General features: G+C 37.0%; 1 protein-coding gene across 1 annotated transcript in view; it reads right to left on the bottom strand.

The window, feature by feature from the left end:
- The window catches only part of LOC108710879 (sperm-tail PG-rich repeat-containing protein 2), a 317,226-nt gene that overhangs the window by 192,603 nt on the left and 98,943 nt on the right, over positions 1-25,680 (bottom strand). The window contains exons 8-11 of the mRNA XM_018252074.2: positions 25,116-25,217; positions 23,968-24,127; positions 21,468-21,631; positions 12,096-12,188 (exon numbers count right to left, since the gene is read on the bottom strand). Coding sequence (XP_018107563.1) covers positions 12,096-12,188; positions 21,468-21,631; positions 23,968-24,127; positions 25,116-25,217 — 519 coding nt within the window. The remainder of the gene's footprint in view (positions 1-12,095; positions 12,189-21,467; positions 21,632-23,967; positions 24,128-25,115; positions 25,218-25,680) is intronic.

The raw sequence follows: 25,680 nt of genomic DNA, 5'->3' as shown, positions 1-25,680 counted from the left end.
TGTGTATGTACTGTCGGGTTCACAAACTTAGTGTTTCCAAATAACAAACATTGTATGGGACAGCCAACATATTTGTTCTTCCTAGCTTCACCTATACTGTAATCCATGAATCCCTAACCTTTTTTATTTGTGAGCCACATTCAAATGTAAAAAGGTTTGGGGAGCAACATAAGCATGAAAATGTTCCTGGGAATGCCAAATATTTGCAATTGGCTATTTGGCAGACACTGCATGGCCTCGCAGCCTACAGGAGGCTCTGTTTGGCAGTATGCCAGTTTTTTGCTACCAAGTACTTGCTTTAAGGCGCAACATCCAAGGGGTTGGTGAGCAACATGTTGTTCACAAGCCACTGGTTGGGGATACTGCTGTAGGCCCTTTGATCTTTGAAGTCAGTTTTTTAACCATAGTTAAAAGGGAATGTTTAACTGGACATTAACTTCAGTGCAGCAAAAGTCTCAGAAGGTACTGTATCTCCAACTGCGATGGGATCTGCCATATCTGACAAATACATATGCCTAGATTTATGCTTGATTTCAGTATCAAAGCAAAATGTTATAGTCCTCGCACAAGATCGAAACTAAAGGATGTTATACAACCAATCTGATGCAATTTTAAATTACTTAAACTTGCTTGTATGACTATACTTTATAATTAGGAGAAAGTGCATGCCAATTATCTATATCTTTTAATCAGTTGGGACCACTACGACTACTGTACAGTAACTCAGGCACGGTAATTTGTGTAGAGGGCAATTACTGATAGTTGACTGCTGAGTTTAATTAATTACTATGACTCAATTTATTATAAGCTAGACTGTATTCATATAGAAACATAAGTTCTGCACAAAAATAAATTAAGTTTCTAAACAGCAAGATGTGTGGAACCAAAGCAGCAGGGTGCTGGAGGCTCATGCCAACTCCTTTCAGTTAAAAATGCTGCAGTAGCTATTTTGCAGAGAAACTGGCATGTGTTTCAGTACAGGTCCAGATGACTGTTGTTTTGCATGTTGTTGTAATGCTGCCATACATATACTGCATATCAAAAATGATATTTGTTTTTTTAACCTGTAGATAGGGTCCGACTGGCCCAGCGGGATACCGAGAAAAAACCCGGTGGGCTCGAATCGTCATGGGCCCCCACTGGGCCAGACACCCCTCTCCCAATCCCAATATATTTTAAAATAAAAAGTAGCTGACGCACAGCACCGGGCGCGCATGCGCAGTGGTACCGGCATCAGAGGTGTGCTCCCAGCGGGGCTGCAATAGGGGGGTAAGTGAGTAGGGGAGGTGGTGAGGAGGGGAGGCAGGGTGCCAGAGGGGGCCCTGGACAGCAGGTGGGGGGGCCCTGGATGGCAGTCCCGGTGGGCCCTGGGCCCCCCAGTCCGACCCTGCCTGTAGAGTAGGAGTCAAAGAGAATATTGAGAAAATATATATATGCATTTTGTCATCAGTACTTTAACCCTTTCACTGCCAGCTGATTTGGCCAATTTCGTACTTTTATTGCCAGACCATTTTTGAACATTTTGCACTCTTTCACTTTAGGGACCTTTCCTTGGGGGGGGGTTATTTTTCCTTACGATATATCTTTTTTTTAGGACTACCTAAGCTTTTAAAATACATTAGACTTTTGGTTTAATTCCACTTCTGTAAAAAGATATAGGCTTCTAAAAACCATGTTTCCCATAATACATACACATATATCAGAAACATGAGTTATGTACGAGAACACAGCAGATTTGAAAGTTCCATATCTCCTGAACACGCCAATATCAAAAATATATATACATAGTTTTATGGTGATTTTTTACTTGCATAGGTCAAAAATTCTAAGCACTACACTACCAAATTTCCAAAGCACTGCTCCACAAAGCTGTATACTTCTGATTTCAAGATCAAAAATTCAACAGTAGGTTTACCCTAGAAATTGACACATTATTGGAAAGAACGCATTCTCAGGGCCAGATTTATGGAAAGGTCACCTAGGCCCAGGACTAGGGTGGCAGGATTTTAGGGGGGCGGCATGCTGCCCAACCACACCCACATTGGTTCAAAAATACTGGGGCGCTGGAGATAAAAAAAAATTTTCAATTTCCCATGTGCAAATCCCCATTGCTCTGGTCCAGATGATGAAAATTTGCACAAATAAAGTGGAGGGGACAGGGGCGATGAACGGCAGTGGGCCTAGGTGCACCCACTATGTAAATCCGGCCCTGCTCATTTTGACAAATCCAAAATGGGTAAAAAAAATTGTTGTTCTCCAAACTACCAACAAACTAAAGTTTAGCATAAACTTAACTTTAGTATATTTTCAAAAAGTATTTCACAGTCTAGATAGGGTTATTAAGGAATACAACAGAGGTAATGTATAGTTCAAAACAGGCGCAAGCCACCATGCTTTTCATAGTTTGCATCCTGTCCCATGGGTGAGTGTCCATTATACTCAGCATTACCCTCCTTGACTATTAGCTGATGCTGATTTTATATAGAAAGCTGCTCAGTTAAAACTGTTTTAATCAAGACAAAAAACCCAAGTGGAAGCTATGGGTGCACATGCAACTGAAGACAAATGCAAACTGTTCCCAAAGCAAACAATGCAAAGAACATGCAGAAAGACAGGACGTGTAAAACAAAGCAATAGCCATCTGAAATCCTGGAGCAGAATCAAATGCAATACCAACTGGAAAGGTAAAGATGTTATCCACTAATGTGAAAACTGAATCAACTAACTCTGTTTTAGTTTCATATGGGGGTACAATATTGATTCCCAGATGCTACACAAGTTTAAGAGTGGGCTGCAGGCGCGTGGGCTCCACAGCTTGAAAGGGGTGCCGGAGTACAAGGCACCATAGCATGCAAGCGCAGTCGGAGAGGGGGGCTCCACAGCATGGAAGGGCAACTGGAGCATGGGTTCCACAGTGCAGAAGGGCTGCTGGAGCGTGGGGCTCCACAGTGTGGAAGGGCTGCCAGAGCGCGGGGCTCCACAGAATGGAAGGGCTAGTCTAACACATGGGGCAGAGTAAAGGGTAATTTGTAGCAAGATAATACTACAATTTCCTAGGCCAGTGTAATGTTTTAGTGGCTTTGGCTTTTCATACTTTTACAAATCTCTAGCAGTGAACTGTGTAGTCCAGCATGACAGGCAACCTGTTTGTATGTTTTATGACTATTTGTGTTTTTAATTCATTTTCTATGATTTTATTTATTAAATAATCTATATTAAGGTATGGTGGGGCGAACCCAACTGAAGGTTTTCAGTTGAGCTTGTTGTAACGGTAGGACCTTACCAGAGTACTGCACATGTAAGTTTAGAAGAGGGAGAAAGGAGGTTCTCTCCTGTGACTGCACGGTGGATTGATTGATACAGAAGCTACTACTGCTTGTGCTAGGGGGCAACCTGCTTGGATTTCCTATAATAGACACTGCAGATTCAGGTGCAGCAGCAGGGCTGCTGAACTTCTCTCATGTTGGGGGCACAGCATATTAGCGATCTCTTGTTAAATTCTGGCTTTAGAATATTGCTTTGGGTTAAGCTGGCAAGGTCATATTTATTTGATAAAATGTGAATAAATGCTGTGGCCATTTTACACCCATCTCTGTCTCCTGGTTTCATTAAGGTATGTAATAATGCGGTCCAGTGGGATAGCTTAAGGTGAAGGGTCAAATGGAGGAGTCCCCTTGTCATGTATATAGGAAAATTCTCTGTGCTATCATTTTAGCCCTGGAGCTATAATCATAGGGGCTGCATGACAAGGAATCCGAATGACCAGCAGTCAGATTATACTGGTCTAAGTTAGAGATCGGCCGAATCACATGTAGCTGTGTTTAGGTGAGAAGGAATGAGTTAAAACAGGAGATGGCCATGCACAGGGGCAGAGTAAGAGAGGGACGTGATGTCAGGGAAGAAGCAGTTAATTTCCTTATCTTTTGAGCAGGTAGAATCATTCCCTCTTACTACATTATATATGAGTGCCCCTTTCCTGCCTGCTTGACTTTTCCTGCACTAACGATCTACTCCAGCTCTGGGGGTTAAAAGGTTAATCTTGCAAACAGTCCAGGCACAGATCATTCTGATTGTGCAGGGAAGGCAGGCAGGCAGGCAGGCAAGGGCTGCATATAATCAAGTAAGGCAGAATAAGTAAAAAGCCCCCCTTCCTCCAGCCCCCCTTTAATAAAATACAACACATGCTATTTTGAATGAAAAGGCCGCAGAACAGTTTTATTATAACAAGTAGTATTATGGTGCAAAACACACTATGACAAATGATAACATATCATTAGCATAGCATAAGATAACAATAGTATTTGTATAACAAACAAATATGAATACCTACGTACTGTAGTAAAAGCAACAACGCTGCCAGCTGCCATAGTAGCCTGTAACCTACCTGCTACCCAACCAAATGTTATTTCTTTGGTGTTTTGTTACCCCTGAGGTGACAGGCCTCCCAGCTACCCATTAACCCTGCAACTCCCATGCTCACACACCTATTGGTTCCTGGACCCCATGATCCCGCCGTTACCTATCAAATATCTATAGGGGAGATGGGTGGTAGTTTTTTGTTGCTGCTACAAAATGGTGTGAGGGTGGCAACCTCAGTCGTCGTCCCCTTTTATCCTGTCCTACGTCACTTTGCCCGCTCCTTCGGCTGCCCAATCCCCTACAAACAACTAGGAGGAGCTTCTGCACCTCCGGCTCTGTCATGCCCCTGCTTCCCTAGACTGTGCCCCGTGTCATCGGGTTACTTGAAAGGAAGCAGTAGCACTGTGCTAAGGAGGCTGTAAACCCTGACCCTGTGTGGCCACGTAGTATAAGCCGACAACACCATTTAACTGTGCTGCCGTATTCTTCCTGTCAGTCAAGCATTTAACTTCCGGCTATGCAAGCTCTGACTGACAAGCCACAAGGGACCATAAGAATGTGTCGGAGACCAGCACTCTCTTAAAGGAGAAGTGACCTTCTGTATGTCCAATTTACATAGAAAGAGGTCACATTGAGGAAAATGGTCTAAAGGACATACAGTATAGGCATATTTTTATGAAGAATTTAATTATGCTAAAACCTGAAAAGTGTCACTATCCCTTTGAGGTACAAAACTGATGGATTTGCAATAAAAACAGTATCCAGAATAGGGTCTTGTGCCCAAATGCACACCCATAGAAGCAGGTAGGGGCTAAACATCAGGTTGGTGACTGCGGGGAAAGGAAAGAGGATACTGATAGAATTCCTTTTGGCAAAATAATTTTGATATTTTACCAAAAAACTTAAGCAATTTTGCCCAAAAACTCAGGATACAGGCTGAAAGTTTCTTTACTGTCAAATGTATCCCAGCTAACAATATTATATAGTTTTACTGCTTTCACATTATTTATTTAGGCACACTAGCTATTCTGACAAACCACAATATATACGTCTGGAAGTCAGAGAAAATCAGTTGCATTTGCCCAGTCAACCCTCATCAAGTTTTCAAAATATGTGAAGGTCATATGGCTATATAAAGGTAGAAAAATCACCCCCATGTTATTTAGAGTACAAACAAATTTTAAACCCCATTACTTATTTAATAAATATTGCTCTATAAAGCATTTTCAGTTGTGGTTACGAATAACAAGCTGTCAGCCTGAATTGTCTAGAGATGTGCCACTTCCTGCTTAACAAAAATCAAGATGTTTTCAAGGCTTCTGTTTGAGAGATGGAATTTATAGTTATGTACTGTCAGTTGTGATCCAGTAATGTCTAAAACTGACAGAACATTTTAGTCTGACAAAGTAAAAAAACATGTTTCCATGTTTGTCTGGCTACTACAAAAATTCATTAGAACTATATTTTTGTTGCTTTGTAGATAGTGCAAGTTAAAAGAAAACCACAGGGCAGATTCATGAACATACATGTGAAATTTCACTGGTGCAGCTGTCAGTAGCAACCAATCAGCAATTATTTTTAAATATCTACTATTAGTTAGAGTGCTTTCCCCACCATTTCTGCTAAACTAAAATAAATGCTAGAATTCAAATAGGTCCACCTTGTGTGTTATGACTATAAACTGATGCTCTCACTTGGTTCTACCACATCTAGGGTACATTGCTGCAACATACTATCAAGCATTAAATCATTAATGGAGCTACAGTCCTATCTGACATGGATTCTTAAATATGTAAACTTTGTACTGCATGAAATATCTATTTATCCCCATGTTCTGAAGTATAATTGCAGTTCAATATTGCCCAGCAAAAATCGCATGGTAACACTGCAAAAGGTTTTCCTTTGATAATCCCTGATAATGCATTTGTAATCATGTTTGGAATGCCTACTTTAAATAGCTATAACAGTGCCCGCATACACCCCTCCGGTGTGAGTGTACACACGCGCCTGCACCGGAGCGATGGGGGGCTGTGCTCCCCGGTAAGCGGCTGGGCAGCATGCTGCCCCTATTACTCTGCCGCCCTAGGCCCAGGCCTTTGTGGCCTCACCACAAATCCGGGCCAGATTTGTGGTGTAGGAAACATGCTCCTAAAATGATAGCCTTGATCCTTCCGTTCCTAACCTGGATACAATTAACCCTTTGTAATCCAGGGGCCTGAATCCTCTTTGCCGGAAAGATACTGGGATTTACAGTGCAGTGCATCCACCTAATGGGCACTGAGTAACACACCACAAGGGATTTCCACTAGGAAAATAAAACACAACAGTTGCAGTAAACCAAGAGGAAACTTATATAAGGAATAAAGAAAATCATAGGTTAATCAAATGCAGTGCAATAATATTCCTACACTGGGAAACGTGGGTCTGTCTAGCACCTAGCACAGTCTCTCTCCACTCCGAGTGGACAACATAGTTCAGTTCACTTGAAATGTGTGCTTCCCCCCAAACTCTTTATTTCCCAGGTAGCGCAACCTGCCCCAATATACCCCTCCTTTAGGATAAAGGCTGTAGCCCCCACGTGGCAGGCTCACAAGAAACAACTGTCCTCACATTGGGGACACACAAGGGTTGCAACAGACATTCAACAGCTGAACTGGACTCAGGGATATCCAAGTTGAGCACAAAACACAGTCTCCTTACCGCAGCTCCTTCACATTACACACTTAACTTCCACTCTTCCCAGATCTGGCTCTGGCTGGCTGTGCAGCACGGGCTCCTTTATAAGCTCTTTCTGCACCCTGTGCATTTGCCTCCAAATCAAGGGACTCCCCTGGGAGTAAATAGATTATATTAATGTTAAAAAGTTCTGGGAGTCAGCAATTCTCCCATTTAATTCATTAGGCAGGCATGACAAATGAATCTATTCTAACTCCACTGTACTAAAAAACAAATGGCACCATTTAGTTTTCCAAAATCAGCACACACAACATAAACTCTTGTAACCAGAACCATCTGTTTACCATTGGTTTGTCTGGTTATAAATAAGTAGCTGCAATGTTAAACAGCTACACCAGTCTGCTGTCATAGGCATAGTTAATCCACTCAACCATTTCACTCCAGCAGAAGTCTCAATTTCTGAGCAGCTGGCCATCATTATATCAGAATGGAAACTCTAACAATCCTGCTGTTGAATGTTGATCATTTACTTCATGTAAAATGAAAAATTCAGAGATATAATGCTAGGGTAGAAATAGAGAAGTTGTTAATTAAAGCTTAAAAACTCAACCAAGTGTGAAGTCATATGAAATATATGTTTAAAAAAACATTTATCGCATTCAAGCAACTACAAAGAAAGGGATATATAGCTGAAGTAATATTGAAACTGTTTTTATTTCTTATGTGAATCACAATTTCAATTCAGGCTTTATGGATGAATGACTAATGTGATTTTGCGGTAAGGATAATGGTGACTTTTTTCCCATTCCTATTACTTTATTCTACACAATAGAACTTTCATTGGCCTTATGTTCATGCAAACATAAGGCCAATGTTATCTGGAACAGTTGTTAGGTGTCTCTATGGTCTGGCATCCTTCATCCAGTGTCAGCCCACCCCATGCTCCATACACCATCCCCTGTCAGTACTCTTGCATCAGCCACCCTAACCCCAACTCATACTCCAAACTGTCAACTAAAAGTTCTAGTTCTAGTTTTAAAGTTTGGAAGAGCATTATGGTAGACCTGAAAAATTGCCAGTGTGAAACTCCACAAAAAATACTCTGGGATAGTGCATTTTTTAAAGAAAAGAAACCCCAGCCCAGGGCAGCAGATACTTAACTAGAATTGCTTTGAAGTGTATAATAACTTTTGGTACATCCAACGATTGTATCTTTTTTTCCCCTTTAAAGTGGTAAAAGTCAGAATAAGATAGGGCTTGTGCATAAATTAGAAATGTGTCAATGGACTGCTGCCAGAGGAAGGGTCTATTTTAGAAGTTATTATGAGAAAGGATCATGGTTTAAAACTTTAGAAGCAGGAACTAACATACCGTACACAAGCAGTAGAGTAAAAGTAAATGAATTTTGGAAAGAAAGACTGGAGGCCACAACATCTCCAAAACATCTTCAAACTCAATGTTTCATGACTGTAGCCTTGTACTGCATTAAAATGAAATCTACAGTAAAAAGTGATGCCTATTAATTAAGAGATAAGAAAAAACAAGACTGCAAAGCTGAAGCAGCCAGCAAATATATGAAAGAGTTCTAAAAGCATGGGAAAAAGTCACTCAGGAGACAGTATGCAAAGTGTAGGCAAAGCTAACAAAATGAAAAAGTTAAAAAGATCTATTTCAGAGGAAAAAAGAAAGAAAGACTTATATAGCATTGCCTTTTGGAAAATAATAGTTTCATACAAGAATCATAGCTGACAATGTTTCAGGGGAAATAACACTCCTACTGACAAGAAAAACATTATTTTATAAACTCACAGAAGTTATTAAACCTTGACTATAGCAATAAAACCACTATTAAACTGTAGTTAAATGTAGTTTCTTTTTACCCGTATGTATTAATAAATCACAGAGACATCTAAATTTACACTTTGGAATTACGTCTGACATTTTGCATTTGTAATGTAATTTAATGAAGCTAAAAGGCCGAGGCACCAGATGTAAATATGTAGAGATATTAATAGCAAAGAGGAAAGCTGTGACCACTAAATATTTGTACACATTTATTTAAGGCACTCGTGCAATGAATGTGTGACTACATATTTTAATTGATTTTCTAAACTCATTAATACATTAGTGATTATTATAGAATTCTGTGAAAATGACTAATTACTGTTCATCTGTGTGTCTTTATTTCCCCTTTAATTTTTTTATATGGATGATTGCAGAGGCTTTATACCTGTGCATTTGAATTAAGTGTCAACTATGCATTGCTTTTTAGCAGTGAATACAACTTTCCATTATCTTGATACAGAACCAGTGACCAGCTCCTTGATGCAGCTCTCATCATTCCTAAATGTTGTGGGTAAAGGAAATAATTTTTAAATAATTTGAAGTTTTTTGATCAAATTAAGTCTATGGGAGATGGCCTTTCTGTAATTTGGATATATGTATATTTTGACACACACCTACCTTGTGTCCATTACATACTCTCACTGTAGCATTACAACAAACTAATCATTTGAATTTGAAACCCAAAATCATCACGGCTCTTTTTAATCCTTTTAAAGAATACCATATTCAACCCAGTCTTATTCATTTACCTAAACCATGGGCATGTAATCCCCAATAGATGTGTACCTGTGACAAATAGTCTGCAAAATCTTGTTACCTATAATTGCTGTCCATTAAAGAAGGACAGAAGGATTACCAGCCACACCAATGAGAACAATCTGCATGGCCTTTAGAGATGAATAATTGTTTCTTCAGGAAAATGCAAAAACAATTAAAGTGGGTTTATAGAAGTAGAAATAAAATGCAATTTCCGATGCGTCTGAGAAATTATAAGTAAGATTAAATTGTAAAGCTACGCTTTGCTTTAGGCCGGTTCAAAGTATTGTTATCAACTGTTGCATATGGCAATGTCACAGTTAATTTCCATAATATTCATTTTATTCCATTTAATACCTTTTTACCATTGTTTAGTTACAGTTAAGAAAAAAGGAAATGTTTCTTTTTATTGAAGTACACACAGCAAATTTCCTTTCCCCCTAAATTTAACCAGCTATGTATACAAAAAAAGGGGAATATGAGCAAAATGATGAACTGTTTATTATTAAATGCATGTGTGTATCTCTCTTTTACTTGAGTCATAATAACAGCCTGATATACTTATTTTATTGAAGTTTCTTTCCTATGAGTGTGTCTGCACAGCAATCCTTACCTGAAGAGATGAAGCTCAAGCACATACAGGTTTTGGAATACTTACAAATGATGTTCTGATAACAAAGCAAAGCAGATAATATACAAAAGGCTATGAATATAAAAAACCTATTATTAAGTATCTTGCATTTTATCATGTTACAGAAAATCTTTGTGCTTCTATCAAGGCAGTCTACTGCTGAGACAAAGCAATTTCTACCGCAGGCTTGTTGATTATCTAAACAACAAAATCTAAAATCTTATATAACACTGCTTACACATTTGTTACACAGTCTTAAGAAATTCCAAGTGTAGCACCTCTCCCCTGGGGCTGCTCAAACCAACTACTGTAATTTGAGCACTTATCTGCAGGCTTCTACAGTGATACAGGGAAAGACAACATGCATTGCCTCTGCTCTTGGCTTCTCCGAACAAAGAAAAGAATTGCCTGCCTAAGGCGTAACCTAAATGGAAAATTCAGCACATAATTTTGATACAATACACAAAAGCCATGAATATTCTGTAAATTATATCCTTCTAGTGATGTCATCAGTTATAATCAGTGCTTAGTGACTCAGTAAAACCTATGTATTTAACGGAAAATTACAGCACCCAAACACCAAAGATTTTCAGCATAATTGTGGCTGATTTACATTGAAGCAAATCCACATTACATATTACCTGCAATTGCGTCAGGTACATCACCACTTTACAGTGAAAATTATGCTGGAATTGTAGGGGAAATGCTGCATTGTTAGCTAAAAATGTGTGCACTAAATTGAACTTTGCACACTGCACTTGTGCACAAAAATGAGCCTTTAAGTATCACAGCCCAGACATGATTTAATCAACACATTTAATTGTAGCTCAACATCATTATGGTCAACCATATTTTGAGCTCTGTGTGCTACTGGTCTGATTGGAAGAATGGCATTAATGGAAAAGAACCACGTGAAGCACATCTAGTCAAAAGGCATGAGATTTTGCACCGTTTTGATGCAGGAAAAGGTTTTATGGTCATGTGAGAACAAAAAATTGTATTTTGGCTGAAGTTCAAAGCAAATGTAGACCTCAACTCCAAAATATACCATCCCTAGAGTGATGTATACTTCTGATAGCATCATGCTGTGGGGCTACTTTTGATCTGCAGATCTTTAAAACAGAAGGAATCATAGAAACTACTGTCAATAAAAAATAATCCACCATTTTAAAATCTTATTGAATGGCTCAAGAATACAAATATTATACCAATGCATAGTCAAGATCAAATGTGAGACTTTCATTTTCTTTTGTGTTAATGCATTGCTGACATTTCTGTTCAGACCATTTCCTATTCATTTTTCATTCTGATTTCTAAATTGTTGGTTGCTAGGTTTCACTGCTTAGAAAAATATGTCACAAAGAACAAAAATGCAGCGTAGATATCTGATATTTATATACCTATCTACATATAGAAATATATATATACAACTCAGATTAATTGAATCAACCTAAAGACTCTATTCAAATTTAATACGAAACAAATTTAAAAAAACTTGATTCAAGTTTTTTTCTCCAAAAAATCTAGAAAGTCAGGAAGGCTGCTGGCACCAGCATGACGGCAGGAATGTTCTCAGTGCCTGGGAGGTTGTAGTCGACTATTATAATCTGGAAATTGCAAGCAGCAGATTTTCTTAATTCACTTTGTAGAATTTTAATACCTTCAAAAACTTTCAATAACTTCAACATGTCTTATAATCATTTTCTGACATCAATATTCTTTGTTTTATATGATCAATGGTGTACTATTAATAAAACAATACTGTTAACAAGCCATAGTAACACTGTTGATATTACTATTATAAAACAATAAAATAAAAATACAATACCTTTCCAATTATCTGTGGGGTTAATCGTTCTGTTCCTGATGAAAACACAGATGATGTTTGCCTCTTGTATGGTTCTTCCATTTTATCTTTGATCTAAACACATAGTTCAATACATAGTTGAAGGACCAGCAATGCAAAAATACTAGAATATTGTTATACTCAATTGAATATAATGTATTTGCCCTGTTATTGTAAACAGAAAAATGTGCATTTGCTTCAGATGCTCTGATAACATTTATATAAATAAGCTCTTTGGTGGTAATGGAGTCATCCATTCAAGCTGCAATATGACTATACATTTACATGCCAGATAAGAGAACAGATTTAGAATTTGCTGGTTTAAATATTTCAAAAGGGTCATTTACTTTTGCAAGTGCACTAGCAAATGGCTGGAGTGCAACTGCTAGAGTGCTAAGGGGTGCAAGTGTGTAGAAGAAGCACATAGAAACACTTGCACCCCAAGGTAAAATCAGATTAATCCATCACAAGAAGTGCAGGTGTCTCCACCCTTAAGATGCTCCTAACGTGCTCATCTGAATGACACATAAAATAGAGGGTGGGTGGTGGAACATGCCTCCCCTGTTAACTCCTCTTGAATGCGTTAGGCAGCGTGCAGTTCAAGGGGCATGTCAGAGGTCTCTGCACTCTGAAAAGGGATGTGAAGGCCTGCATAAGTAATTCAAATGCACCATGTAGTGTGCAAAGTGCAAAACAAATGCCCATTGCATGATGCATTGTATATGAGTCCTCCAATTTTATTCACATACCTATAAGATTAATTATTTTCTTGCAAAATAAGATTTTCATTGTCAAGAATAATATTTACACTTGCTGGACAAACAGATGCAATGTATACATGTATACTTTCAAACTGTTCAAAATATTCAACATATATTGAAGAGTTAACATTCAATTTGCTTTCATTTTTAATATATTTGGGTAGACATTGCCTTTACCTTTAAGCCCCTTATCTAGCCCTACCTAGTATTCATCTAGGATTAACCCATTATGATTCTTGTCACATTTATACAGTTATGAAGCTACTTATTTTACATAGCACAGAGATTTTCAGGCACTAGAATTGCCTATCTTGAAGAGCTTAGAGTTTAATTTAGAATTTATTATATTATACACATCATAACATATATTTTTAACAAATATCAAAAGTTAGTGGGGAAGTGTTCCTAAGGATGACTAATCAGTTATGATGAAACTTTAAAGGGCTGGGGAGAGGGGACTACTATACAACAGACCCCTTGACACCTGGTCTGTTCTATTTTAGTTACGTCACTGTCTTTAATGGTTTTTATATTATGTTAGAGATGGGACAAACAGTGGTTCAATGGTTTGGAAAGAACACAATGGTTTTTTTAAATTCCTCCTTATGTCTTAATGATGCAATACTTCATATTAATATCTCTCTCTAGACCTCCACAGAACATTGCTATGTCATTGATCTCTTCAGTTTGGCCAGAAACTGGATCTAATTGAAGCTATTCTTTTTCTGGTTTTGATCTGGTTACACTATTACCAACCACAATGTTTGGTGCATACTGTTTTGCGACCTTGGGTAAGTTAGTTAGCCCCTGTGACATAGACCATTATAGTGTAGTACTAATGTAACATGTTCAGGCAGGGAAATTATTTAATGTTTTCCAATAAGGGGACGAGGAGAGAGAGAGTTTGCACTACTGGTTTAAATTAGCTGGGGACCATATTTTTCCCTGAAGGATCCCTAGAATTATTCATGCAAGTACATTAATTCCAGGCACATAGTTCAAGGTGGCACAATTCACACAGTAATGAAATCTGCACCCCCATAATGAATATGCAATACTTGAAGTGTAAAGTGTTCCCAGCTCCAGGGACATCCTGCATGCCAGCACGAAGGAATAAAAGTGAAGAATGAAATGATCAAGAGCAGATTCAGAATGCAACCACAAAATGCATTTCTGGTAATATAGTGCGAATTTTTATCAGGAGTCGGTTTATCACGGCATATATGAATTACAAAGAAGTAGCTATAAAACAAACATTGCTCTGAGTTGCAAGTACAAATTATAATTGTCCCTGTGATATTAGTAGTAGGAGATCTGGTGTGAATGCAGAGAGACCGGAGGCGGTGAAGAAGACTATACTTTGAGGGATGCGGGAGACTATACTTTAAAGGGGTGAAGGAGACTATACTTTAAAGGGGTGAAGGTGACTATACTTTAAAGGGGTGAAGGAGACTATACTTTAAATGGGTGAAGGTGATTAAACTTTAAAGGGGTGAAGGTGCCTATACTTAAAAAGGGGTGAAGGAGACTATACTTTAAATGGGTGAAGGAGACTATACTTTAAAGGGGTGAAGAAAATTATACTTTAAAGGGTTGAAGGAGACTATACTTTAAAGTGGTGAAGGAGACTATACTTTAAAGGGGTGAATGAGACTATACTTTAAAGGGGTGAAGGTGACTATACTTTAAAGGGGTGAAGGAGACTATACTTTAAAGGGGTGAAGGAGACTATACTTTAAAGGGGTTAACTTTTAGTATGTTATACAATAGCTAATTCTAAGCAACTTTTCAAATGGCCTTAATTTTTTTTTATAGTTTTTGAATTATTTGCCTTCTTCTTCTGAACCTTTTCAGCTCTCAAATAGGGGTCACTAACCCCATCTAAAAAACACATGCTCTGTAAGGCTGCAAATGTACTATAATTGCCACTCCTATTCATATTCCAGTCTCTTATTAAAACCAGTGCATGGTTGCTAAGGTGGTTTGGGTCCTACCAACCAGATTGCTGAAACTGAAAACTGGAGAGCTGATGACTAAAAAGCTAAACTCAACAAACCACATATAATAAAAAAAGAAAACCAATTGCAAATTGTTTCAGAATATCACTTTTTGCATTATACTAAAAGTGAATTTAAAGGTGAACAACCCCTTTAAGAGTTGGCACCTGAAGAGAGAGATGACGAGCCATGCTACATTATTAAATACACAGCAACAGATTATTAAATCACCACTAGGTCTCAATTTGAACAGATTAATAATATATTAGATGAGAAGAAAGAAATGATGTGTAGGATATTATTTGAAATGATGCAGGTAACTACAAAGTTGGCTTGGGAGTAATAGTGACTAATATGCCATGTCATTCTGGAAATGGTAACCTTGGCATTGAAAATGTATTAGTATATTGAGACTGCTATATCTGTAAATAAGATTTAACCAGGTAGGACCAAGAACCGCTAAATGCAGCCATTTTTAGAAAGACACTAACCTTGATATCAGATCAGTAGCTTAAGTCTCTCGGTGCTTGTACATGTTTATCAGTTGGCTGCGTATAAGCTTCTGTGTTTTTGTAAAGAGTAGTGACAAGGAAGCTAATTGCAAAATAGCATTTGTCATTCTATCATCCCTTTCACAAGTTTCTTTTATATTCTTTTTTTTTTATTTACTTTTGGTATTGTGTAATAAAGCACTACATGATCTCAAGCATTGTATTATTTCTTTTTATGTAGCATATTGCACTTGCAGAACATTCTATTTCTAGAACACATGTTTAGGGAAAAGTACAATTGTATCAAAGCAGCTCATATGAGTGATGAAAAAAGAGCAGTCTTAGCTGTGCCTATTAGGATCTCTTTTTTTATATATCTCAGCCAGTATATTTCTATGTACATCCCACAGAGATTTCTTTCTTTGCGAAAACAGACTAAGATATTTGATCCAATTCCTCCACAAAAGCCAATATAATTTAAGACAGCATCTTCCACCTTCATCAGATGTTGCTACTTTTAACACAGCTTAGGATAATGTCTTTATAACAGCTTCGGCTCCTTTCAGCTCTTACCAAGTACAGCTTTCTTTCCCACTTTCATTTATATCCACATCATTTCTTCTTTATCACTTGTGGAACAATTCGCTAATTAAATTATTGTAGCTTGTTTAACTAACCATTATGTGACAAAACAACACAGGATCTCATTTCTATAGAAAGATATTCTATTCAGAGAAACTGCTTATCGTTATCATTAAAGTGATATTATATTTCCCGCAGTTGATATAGAAAATAGCAATATCATTATATAAGAAAATATCTTACTTTGGACTTTATTAACTGTTTATGAAGGTTGCATGCAATGTGCAGTCTTGTACTTTCCAAGGTAATACTAGCTGGCTGGCATCATATAAAATATACTTGAAATCTAAACCTATGATTTTTTTATATAATTAATCTTTAAAAATGTCTTAACTAAAGGATCTGGTGTTCATATCCACAGCCATATCGCCCCTAACTTAAAACTAGCAAGAACTAGTAACATCTTCTTATAGACCAAGCCACTAACTCGTCTTCTCCCTCAGGGTTGGGCATATTTTTAGTGGTACACAGACAAAAATTACATACATTTGCCAGAAATAAGGCTAACTTTTCTCTGAGCAGATTCTGATCTGAGATGTTGTTATATAGGATCTGTATGAACCATCACAGACTAAGTGAACTACAGTATATGGATCCCATGTATGATGAAGTTAATCATATTACCAGCAAAAGGCTGGATCAATAAAATTATGGCCCAGTCGGCTTGCACACCCTGTGTGTTTGTAAATTAGACAGTTACTTTTTTCCAGTTTGGTGAGCACCTTCATCCCAAAAGCCTGTTTCCGCAATTTGTAGGGATAATCATATTTCTACCAGAATTGAGCTTAGTGAGTTGCAGTGGCATAACTAGATGTTATTGAGCCCCACCACAAATACATTTCAAGGCCCCCAATTTATCATGGGGTTGTCCTGTTTTGCCAATATTTGTTGAAATTGTTATCAATTAGGGCCTTATGGGGCCCACTATACCTCCTGGGCCCCAGTGCAGCAGCTGGGGATACAGACAATGCCTCTTCTTGAAACACAATGCAGATCCTGTGCCAGCTAATATGTTTCTCTTCTGTATTTTGCTCTGGCAGAAAACATATTGGGCTACTCTACTGCAATTTCACATTCACATCAGGAAAAACTCAACCCACGCAGACCCTAACCCGCAAAATGTTGCCACTGTTGGACCCACACCCAACCCATACCCACAGCATCTTGCATCTTACTTCTGTGCGTTCCTCTGGTTCCTCTGCCACTGTATGACTATAAGTCTTGCTCATGGTGGTTCCATAGTACTATAAATTCCAAAAGTAAGAACTAGTGACATCCTCTTATAGACCAAACCACTAAACTGTCTTCTCCCTCAGGACGGGCATATTTTTGGTACCATTTTTAGTAGTATTACTTACTGTATGTGCACCTACTTTTCCTCATCCTGATAATTAATGTGTACAAAACCTTTTTAGACTATGGGGTCTATTTATTAAAGGTCAAGTTTTGTTTTCTCAAAAAATATTTTCCTGTAAAAAAAAATTAGAATTTTTAGAGAATAAAAAAATCGAAGGTGTTATTTACTAAAACTCGAATTTATCTCATATTTAATTAAACTATGCTTGACCAAGCTCCTGTCAATGATTTTATTTTATTTATCAATAAACTAACTCAAAAAAGTGGGGTCGGGAAAAAACTCAATAGAATCGATTAAAAACCCCAATTGTATGAATTTCAGATCTAGTGCACAAGTAGATTGATTATTTCGTGTTAAAGCCTGAAAACCCCCAAAATTTAGGATTATTGGACGAAACCCAGCGCAGATCACAATATCTTCAAATTGTAAAAGGCCCATCTCCCATTGACTTATACATGACCTCGACAAGTTTGAGATGGCGTATTTTCGAGATTCAGACTTTTTGCAGCTTTGGGGTATAATAAATCTAGAAAAAGTTTTTGCTCAAAACCTCTACCAGAGAAAATTATGGTTTAGTAAACAACCCCCCAATTTTTAGAGATTTATTATGCCCCAAAGCAGAAAAAAATCTGAATCTGAAAATACTCCAGCTAAAACCTGCCGAATTCATGTAAAAGTCAATGGCAGAGGTCCCTTTAACCATTTGAAGATGTTTTTTGCCTTCACGATCAGAATCCGAGAACCGAAAATACTCCAGCTAAAACCTGCCGAATTCATGTAAAAGTCAATGGCAGAGGTCCCTTTAACCATTTGAAGATGTTTTTTTTCTTCACGATTTTCAGGTGTTTTGGGGTGTTTGAGACTGGTTTTTGCAAAAATTTGATAAATTTGAGTTTATATTTGATTAAATTTTTTCGAGTTTAATTATTAGTAAATTAGCCAAATTCATAAATGGGAGTTAGGTTGAGATTATTTCTAGTAAAATATGAGAGAAAAACAAGTTATAGTAAATAACCCCCTAAATATATGGAGGACCAATGGACAATTGAAAAAATATATATAAAAAGATGCACGACTAATAAAAATTTCCAGGATTTTTTTTCTCAGGCAAGCAATACATTTGCTGTTTCCAACTGATACATTTATTTTTAAGAAACATGTTTCTCTTTTAATTCCTCTTTTAATTCAAGTGAATGTAAAAATAATATAGTATTCCTAAATGAGAGCAGAGCGTTCACTTGTTTTAGGAAATATTCCCCAAACTAGTGCCTCATTAGCCACCGCTGAACCTAATTACAGAAGGAAAATAATGTGCTTGAACAAAGTCTGCTTCCAATTAAAAAAACTGAACTCATGTAAATTTGGTGATATATGCAGAAAATAACTGCAGAAAATGCAGTTGTGAATCTACAGCAATAATAATATTTACAAGACAGAAAATAGCTTTTAAATGAAAAATTTATCAGGCAGGGCACTAGATGGCTAAAGTTAGCAGGTATGAAACCTACTGGAAATATAGCTCAGGTTATGAATATACAGTAAGAGGTCCATGTTTTTAATTCCTGAATCTGTCAGAAATGTAAATTTTTCCCACACAGAGTTTAAGAAATATTCACAATAAATTGTATGCCAACTCTATCTGTCAAATGCCTGAATGTTATAGGATAAGTGCAATAAGATGGCAGAACTGTAATAATAAGCTGCAGTCTGCAGTTATGCACATATGATTTAGTTCAACAAAATGCAATTTAGCAAATGTTTTATTGCCGTTATGTAAATTTTATTCAAATTGCTCTTAATCTTTAAAATATATTTTTCCATTACAAGTTCCCTTCATTCTTCCTACTCAAGAATCCACCACAATCTTAAGATGCTGCAACCAAATCTGGGCCAGGTAGCCAACAAGGCTGGAAAATGAACTGATACATTCCGGTGCATAAAATTAACTTCTCCTGGATAATATTAGAAACCCCTAGCTGCACCTATTAATATGTTAAATGTAAACATTGGAGTGTTTTTTAAAATTTAAATTATAAACTGATCAGTGATTTATGTAAACTAGCCAAGAATTTTAGCTAAAATACTGTAGTCGGAGTGCTAGAGTATATGTCAACCTCTCATTTTAGTTTCCATGGCAACCTATGCAATGTTTATGTAAAAACCCTTTTTCTTACACATACTTGTAATAGATGCACACAGGAGGTGGGGCATCCTTGTTTTCATGGCGCTGCTAAAATGCATCACGAAAATACACATGCAAAGTTGCCTAGTGACTATCGCGCGAGTGACGTCAGTGGATGTGATGTCATATAACGCAAAATTTGGATTTGGAATTTGTTTTTTTCTAATTAATTATGGTATATATAACCTTCTGATGTGCTGAACCACTAGAATTGCCCTTGAGGAAGGCTCATGCCAAAACGTTGAATTCATTCTCCATTTTCTGATATTCTGATGTTCTTATTGTATCATTTATATGTTACATGCTGCATTTTATTGTACATCTAGTATAGGTCAATCTAAAAACAACTGGACTTGCTGAGTAATCAATGAAGACGTTTCACTACTCATCCGAGCAGCTTCTTCAGTTCAACTGACTGGTGTGAGAAATTCTCGGCATATAAACTCTTCCACTAATCCATTTACAATGGAACATTGTAACTCTTCAAAGAGGTGACATCTGAAGAAACTCACAGAGGTGTTGATTCTGTGTAGTTGTGATAGGATTATCCAATGTGTCATGCAACTCCTAGATACAGGTGTTACTTGTGAGAGTTGCATGAATGGATGTGTGAAGTGTTCTGAATCCGCCGGGGTACAGATGTTAGAACAGCATTGTATGTAGCAGACAGGTGATGTCGAAGGCCCCCACCTCTGTTCAGAGATGGTCTCTCCACCTTGACATGAATCACCTCTTTCACGCCTCGTTCAAACCAGCGGTCTTCTTTATCCAAGATTTGGACCTTGCTGTCTTCAAAGGAGTGTCCCTTGTCTTTTAAGTGTAGAAAGACAGCTGAGTTTTGCCCTGTAGAGTTCTTCCTCCTGTGCTGAGCCATTCGCTTGGAGAGCAGTTGTTTTGTCTCCCCGATGTATAGATCTGTGCACTCCTCGCTACACTGGACTGTGTATACCACATTGCTTTGGTTTTTTTTTGTTTTTTTTGAGGTGGGGGCCTTCGACACCACCTGTCTGCTACATACAATGCTGTTCTAACATCTGTACCCCGGTGGATTCAGAACACTTCACACATCCATTCATGCAACTCTCACAAGTAACACCTGTATCTAGGAGTTGCATGACACATTGGATAATCCTATCACAACTACACAGAATCAACACCTCTGTGAGTTTCTTCAGATGTCACCTCTTTGAAGACTTACAATGTTCCATTGTAAATGGATTAGTGGAAGAGTTTATATGCCGAGAACTTCCCACACCAGTCAGTTGAACTGAAGAAGCTGCTCGGATGAGTAGTGAAACGTCTTCATTGATTACTCAGCAAGTCCAGTTGTTTTTAGATTGACCTATACTTGATATACTATGACCTGGATGAATGAAAATCTTCATAGTCATATTTTATTGTACATTGTTGTATTAGTATTACTATTGCATTTTGGTATGTATTACTTTTTGTACTGTGTGTATGCTATATTCTGCATATTCTTGTATATGCAGAATTGCTATATTGATGTACTTTTTCAGTAAACTGGATATTTAATTGCAAAAGCATACCACTTTTGTGCATTGTGTTACTTAAAGGTGGGCAGAATATTTTATGTACTATAAATTATTATTTATAGTAGCTCACTGATGGTAGAGGGCACTAGAGTATGAACGCTGCAAAGTGGGGAGCTACTGATTAAAAAGCCAAATAATTAAAAAAACACAAATAATAACAAATAAAAACAAACTGCAAGTTGTCTTGGAATGTCAATCTCTACATCATACAAAACGTTAACTCAAAGGTGAACAAGCACTTTAAGACATGTGTAGGGGAAGGGGTATTTTAAAACAATAAGCGTAGTTTTATGCCATGGATTTTATTGGGTATGGTAACGATAATAAATAATAATAATAATAATACTGTTTTGTAACACTAAACTTACGTGATAGTCTGCTGGACCTGGTGTCCACGAAGCATCCTTTTTTGAGCTGGGAAACTCACGAGCTGCAGATGAGCCAAATGCTCCTTTTATGTTGCTCTCCCAATCAGTTTTGCTTAGAGCTTCACTTGCAAAACTATGTCTTAAAACATTATAAGACCCAGGACCTAAAATAAATAATTCATCTTTTTTTTTCAAAGGGGCACACACACATACACAATTTACAATGACAAGTCACACAATAAAGCCAATTCTAACGTCACAATAACCCTTATCTCTAATTATGTTAATCACAGTCTTTATGAAGCATGGAGTGCATAATTATTTGAGATGTGAAAGGTTAATGATAGCATCTAAAGCGTGTGATAAAAGGTAATATAAAAGATCTGTGGTATTATTCTACATATAGTCACATTCTTCATGTGCAATACATACAAGTAACCACCAGAATAAAACAAAAAAGGCATCTTAAAAAGGAACACTTCCAAAACATTCTCCTTGTCATATCCAAGTACTGGTTAAAGTGAGCAGTAAATTAGCTAACTAGAAATAGCTATAATTATCGTCCATCAAAATTTCACAGGAAGGAAAACATAGGTGCAGTGCATTATGACTGGAAAGGCCTTGTTTAATTTGGGCAACAGCTTGTATATTAGTTACCAACTTACTATGTTGTAGCTCTCTAGGTTAACTAGAGGATGCCCATTAAAGATCCAAATGACTGTTTGGTTTCCTGTTTCCTGCTCTCTTATTTTAGCATTGAACTGCTTAAAAACACAATGTCAACCCTCCTGATGTTTTAATATACTGCATTATTAGGAAGCTACAACTGCATAGCAATCTCCCGGTCTTTAATTGACCATACATACACTGATAAAAGCTGCCAAGTTGGTAGCTTATTGGCCAGTGTATGTGGCCTTCCGATGGGCTTCCCCAACCAATATCCGGCCAAAAATTGACCAGATGTCAATCAGGAGGTTTAAAAATCCTGCTGGATTGAGGACCACCAACAACCTGCATTTCCATTCATTGGCCCTAGGTCCCACGATTGGATCAGCCCGATAACACCCACTCAAGGTGGGCACATTGGGGCAAGATCCGCTCATTTGCCGACCTCTCTAAACAAGTGGATCTGGCCATGTATGGCCACCTTTAAATAACAGCAAGAGCATTTGTACAGAAAATCCTCTTTGAGCCATAATTAAGGTCTGGTCACTAAATGGCTCATTTATAAATTTTCGGGATCAAGCCGAAAAAACAAAAATCATAATAGCAATTTGTTTCTCCACCCTTCTGTTCTTACTTTTCTTTTATGATTTTTTTTTTGAAACAATACAATCAACAAAAAAAAATCAAAACAAAGAAAAAAGAAAACACACAATCCCAAAAATTAATAAATGAGCCCCTTTAGTGACCAGAACTTAATTATGGATAAACAGGATTTCTCCATACAAATGCTATGGCAATCCTGCTGCTATTATCTTAGACAATAAAATAAAAGATCAGGGGGTGGACATTGTGTTTTGAAGTTGTTCAGTGCTAAAACGCAGCAGTTTGAGAGATTCAAAAAACTTTACAGATCTCACCACTGACCCCTAGGTAAATTTAAGAGTAAATGGAAGGAAATCTTAAGAGAATATTAATGATAGTCTGAGAACATTTTCCTGACTATAAATTGTTCGAAGGAAGACTTATTCTAACACCAGATTTACATTTATCCCTAAAACAATGGCTGCAAATCAATTAGTATACAGTTTTCTATATGATAAGAAAATAAATAAGTGCCTAAAAACTAAATATGTTCCTAAGTATGTTGAAATTGGAATATTTTTCATTATACTGTAAAACCCAAACTTCCTTACATTAAGGGGCCCATTTACTTAGCTCGAGTGAAGGAATAGAGGAAAAAAAACTTAAAGTTTCGAATGTTTTTTTTGGCTACTTCGACCATCGAATGGGCTACTTCGACCTTCAACTACGACTTTGATTTCGATTCGAACTAAAAATCGTTTGACTATTCGACCATTCGATAGTCGAAGTACTGTCTCTTTTAAAAAAAACTTTGACTCCCTAGTTCGCCACCTAAAAGCTACCGAAGTGAATGTTAGCCTATGGTGAAGGTCCCCATAGGCTTTGCTATCTTTTTTTGGATGAAGAAAAATCGTTCGATCGATGGATTAAAATCCTTCGAATCGAACGAATCGAAGGATTTAATCGTTCGATCGAACGATTTTCCATTCGATTGAAACGAATTGCGCTAAATCCTTCGACTTTGATATTCGAAGTCGAAGGATTTCAATTCGACAGTCGAATATCAAGGGTTAATTAACCCTCGATATTCGACCTTAAGTAAATTTGCCCCTAAATGTTTAAAATTATTATTTTAAGCAAACTAGAATCTTGTTAGAACCATGTGTAAAATTTACCTTGTTTGCTATTTCCTTTTAATGTTTTTTTCTATAAACAAATCACTAAAAGAAATAGTGTTTAGATTTTTTCATACCTGGAGATTTATGATGCCTTGAGTCTTGAACAAATCGAGCTGCAGTTTGGCCAAATGGGGTCTGTGCCAAACTTGATATTTTCTTCAAGGACTCAAATGCTGTTCTCTGTTCATTATATGTGCCTGGGGCTGGGGTGATTGATTTTACAGGTAAAAATCTCTAGAGTAGCAAAAGAAGAAAATGCTGATGAAAGACTTCAAAATAACCAGCTACTACATTAACCAACAGAGTATTTTGGTGACTTTAATGTATTTTTGCCCCACAGCAAAGATTTGTAGAAACCTCCTGAAGAAAGCAGATTAATAAAACTAACATTCAGACCATTTTCTAAATGATCTTTGCGAAAAAATAAAATTACTAGGATTTAACCTTTGTACTGGAATTCCAGAAACTCATACATACATACACTAGAAGTGTAATAGTCAGCAATGACTTTTTTATATATAGGATAAAAAAAATAAAAAAAAAAAAAACTTCACTAATTTTAAAACAGAAAAGATTTAAATAATAATAAATCAAAATAAAAAATTGAAAGATTTTGTAGGAATAAAATCATTACATGAAGTAGTCATCTAAAGAGAATACTATTGTTTGTAAAAGAAAAAACTAAACAGGAATAAAAAGTCTTAAATTATATATATATATATATATCTACACCCATAACTACATTATTTGTAGTAAATAGTAAATGAGTGATATATTTCTGTTACAATATCCATCAACAAAGACTGAGCTTTTGCTGTTCTACCTGCAGCTGGCTAATTAATGATAGGTTGCTATGGGCTAATACCAGGGCACATTTGCTGGTAAAGTAGCCTTCTTTTGCAATGCTGTAAATTATATTGCTCCTCCTGCTGAGGAAGTAGCACATAATTGAACCCTCATAAGTATGCCATACATAAAAAGATACCCGTGAAACCATAAGTATCTATAATGAATCAACTGCAAATCTGAGCCTCATTCAGTCGATGTGATTATAGTAAATTTGAAGTAGAGCAGAAGATTGTTGTAACAAGTGTTATGGTCAACTGAGGGATCAGTTGGCTCTTATTTATGTCCCCAGATCAATCTTGTTATTCTATATGGCTGCATGCCTATTAAGTTAAATACATTTTTTTCTTACACTGGTTATCACATTTCTGCTTACTTTTGATTGTGAAAGAAATGGTGCCCGCAAAACAATGGCAGATTTTGCCAGTCTCTCTCCAAAAAGTCGCACAATGTCATAATTTCCAGGTCCAGGGACGCCCTGCAAAGCATTACATAGTTTTATAGCATAAAATGTTAAGGACACTACTTTAAACATGTATAAAGGCAAATTTTCTTAAAAGGTAAGTTTTAGTATGATGATGTAGTGTTTTACAGCAGTCCAGTTTGGAATTTATATTGATACTACTTGGTAGAATTATCGACCTCTGGCTAGGAGAAAATGTGGTAAGTTTGTATCCTAAAAAGCACATACATACAGTAAACAATCAGAACATTGTGCAAATATTTGGAAGACTCCTGAGCAAACAGTTGGACATGTGACCCTAGCAACCAGATATAATAATTTTAAAAAACACAAACTATAAAATATGAAGCCCAACTGCAAATTGTTAAATATGTTTATATTATACTCATACTCAAAGTTCATTTTACCCCAGTTTTCCCTAAGACCCTCCTTTTACTATATGAGAAGGATAACAAAGTAAGACAAAAGGGCTTAATCA

Source organism: Xenopus laevis, chromosome 1L (assembly GCF_017654675.1).
Source record: "Xenopus laevis strain J_2021 chromosome 1L, Xenopus_laevis_v10.1, whole genome shotgun sequence".
NCBI classification, from domain to species: Eukaryota; Metazoa; Chordata; class Amphibia; order Anura; family Pipidae; genus Xenopus; species Xenopus laevis.
The sequence above is the reverse complement of the archived record's forward strand: the minus strand, read 5'-3'. Positions and strand labels throughout refer to the sequence as shown.